At 50.6% G+C, this 2,997-nt stretch overlaps 1 protein-coding gene across 1 annotated transcript; it reads right to left on the bottom strand.

The window, feature by feature from the left end:
* Nucleotides 1–100: 100 nt before the first annotated feature.
* Nucleotides 101–2,455, bottom strand: Pmar_PMAR020375 (hypothetical protein; the record flags this gene model as incomplete). Its single annotated transcript, XM_002775354.1, has 13 exons — nt 101–223; nt 291–391; nt 444–550; nt 599–711; nt 760–851; nt 901–1,002; nt 1,499–1,592; nt 1,636–1,746; nt 1,791–1,878; nt 1,927–2,006; nt 2,055–2,180; nt 2,251–2,354; nt 2,404–2,455. 13 exons carry the CDS (start codon nt 2,453–2,455, stop codon nt 101–103), a joined length of 1,293 nt encoding a protein of 430 aa, XP_002775400.1.
* Nucleotides 2,456–2,997: the final 542 nt, after the last annotated feature.

The following is a 2,997-nucleotide window of genomic DNA, read 5'->3' as shown; positions in this document are numbered from 1 at the left end:
TGACATGGCACTGGTAGATGTAGCCCAGAAGAGTAGAGAACACATCATCACGATGACTCTGAATAAGCCCAATCGGCCGAGTCAGTTGATTACAAAATACTCACTGTATAGTGTATACGAAGCCGCCAGCATGATGGACGGTTTGACTTGAGCTGTCACCATGACCCGGTCTAGGTGCAGAGACTTGCGGCGGCCAATGAGAATGAGTCTCCGCACTAGGGACCTGTCGATCACCAACTGTATTGTAGCGTAGATACGGACAACTCTACCCCTCCTAAAGCTGTTTTCACCGATTCCAAGGGATGAAGCATCGTGTGAACAGCGCCCTTGACACCGTTCGCCAGGCTGTCCTCGATATTCGGCGGGTCGAAAAGTGGTGGGGACGGTAGAGCTACGCTCGTGTCGTCAAAATAAGCAATGCTCTGTGTGCTCACCACTACGACCTTTTCCCAAATCACTAAGATGTTTCTTCAGTGATTGATAATCGTGGTCCGCCGTCAAGCCATACCGTCGTCCTAGGGCGTCAAGTGCTGCGTTCGCTGCTGCTAATCTGCACTCAATCTCAACTTACTATGAATAACACGTTACTTCACCCTACGTCTGCAAACGTTGTTTGTTGTTGTTGTTATCCTGTACCGTGGCCCCTGGTTCTTGCAAGACTCTCCCCACTCGCGATGGGTGCAGGGCTTGCTGCACTAACTTCGACTGTGACTGAGACACTGGCAGTCCCTCAACTAACCACGCCAGCATCGAGACTACCATGAAACTCAGCTGCTTCATCACTCCCATTCCAGGCATGTCCTTAAAGCTAGCTTCATGAACACAAATGCCGTGGAACCCCGAGGACCCAGCTGTGAAAGGATGGGTCCCACGATTCAATGCGAGTAGACGAGCACTTACGAGTGCCATGGACGCATCGGTAGCTCCTCGCGTTGACTCCGCTACTATCACAATCCTGGGCTGTGATACATGTACCGATACAGTAGTCCACGCCAGGAGAACCTATGTGACCAGATGGTGAAGTACGGTGAGGATCAGGTGACAACCCTCTCCTACCACTGTCTTCAAGCAAGCACGATGCTCCTATCCCAACTGTATTGGGACAAACTGGATCATGGATATTCGTACCACACCGACTAACACATACATAACCTGATGGGCGAAACCAATTCCCTTTTCAAAGGAGGCAATACGCATATCACCGAACTGTTCACCATCAGCCCCCCTTAGATCGTCCAGGTAGTGCAACTGGGCCGGCTCCAGCCAGAGGCCGCAAGGGTTCGCAAAACAGAAGGGTAGGAAGAGTAGACCCGCTGGCCAACGCCGTGAGCCAAACATATCACTATCATCCAGATAGCAGCGGGGCAATCCATCACATACCATCTCTTATTGAACACATCACAGAATCGTAGTAGTGGACACCAACACTGTATGTATACCAACCAGCATAAGCATGGAGGTTACTATCTAGCTGCCGCACCGAAAGGCTTTCTACTACATCCATGTAGGTTACCATCAGTCACAGCCTCCTGCAGAGTTCGAGTGAGCTCTGCACTATGACGTGTGAGTTCATTCATTCGTGATGAAGTAGCCTAAATTCTCAGCTTCGTGCGGTACAGAAGAGCCTTCCATTACCCTATATTCCCTTTCCATGCGACCAACGCTGGCGACTACGCGATCCTTCTCGGTTTCAACCACGCCGAGCTGCTTCCGAGCGGACAATATATGAGGCTTAGTACGGATGATCTCAAAATGTGAAATAGTCTCACGACAACTACTGCGAATATTACCTCGGCCTTGATGTCTAGTAGTTGCCGCGACATCTGCTCGCTGAACCTCTCTTGCTCAGAGACTTCTTTTTCAGCTCGATTATAGTCTCTGAAAACGACACCAGGGAGATGATGCATTTCATTCATCCTTCCATACCTTCGAGCTCCCTTCAAGGAATTGCTCTTAGCAGCGTTCTCGCGATCCAAAATCTCGCATTTTCTCGCCAGATCAACTGCCTGAAATGCGTTATACTCCAGAGTCGAGAACATCAGCAAGAGCATCACCAGGCGGTTGCCTTCATCCAGCTGGTTCGTAGTCTTCCAAATTCCTATCTCGTTCTGGTGCCGTCTTCTCTTAAGCTCCTTCATCTCAGCCAGCAAGGAATCCCTCTGGGCTTCGAGTTCATGAACCTGACCGATGGGGAGGGGCGGTAGGCTCTACCTCAGTTTTGGTGAGGGGAAGAATTTCTCAACACACTACCTGATTGATAGCCTCTGAGCTGACGAATTCGATCTCGTCTGGACCAGGAAGTCCTCCATTTGAGAAAACCCGTTGGGAGGAATTGAGCCGGCGTGGACTGCTGGCTGAGTACAGCATGAATTTCCCCCGACCAGCAGCAGTAAACCGACTTACCAGCGTAGGAAGAGTGGTGACTACGCTCAATGAACTGTTGCGTTGTCTCCATGTGGTAAGAGCCAGCAACCTTGAGAAAACAGTGTTGTTGAAGATCTTGACAATCTTGCGTTTCCTCAACGCATCGTAAGCACCATTTTGAAATGCCGTCTCGCTGGTCCGCCACAACGTCTCACGAATCGTCGAGGAGTATCCACGGTCGGTGCCGTGGACTCGGGTCTGGATCGGCAGCTTGCAACACGGCTGGGGACCTGATAGCGGCGTTTTGCTATCTGACCATGTTGCAGCCAAGAACATTTCTGGCACTCCTAACCCTTACCATCTGTCTACGGAGACTTCAAATGGTGCCGACGGTTCAGCTCGGGATTGAGCCTTGGAAGCTTTCAAGGCAGGGAGGGGAAGAGAGCGCTTGTACGGAAAGTCCACGAGTTTAGACCCCAATCGGTTAGCGTCGCTAACTTAGCGATATCAAAGGCTACAATCCATCTCCTGAGGAGTACTACTGTGATGTTGAAGGGACTGATGAAGACACTATAGGTTACCTGGATACGAGTTTACGTGGCTAGTGATGGTAGAGTGCCCGCAACAATACCA

The sequence above is a fragment of the Perkinsus marinus genome, assembly GCF_000006405.1.
Source record: "Perkinsus marinus ATCC 50983 genomic scaffold scf_1104296955874, whole genome shotgun sequence".
NCBI classification, from domain to species: Eukaryota; Perkinsozoa; order Perkinsida; family Perkinsidae; genus Perkinsus; species Perkinsus marinus.
Note: the sequence above shows the minus strand (reverse complement) of the source record. Positions and strands in the feature narration are given on the sequence as shown.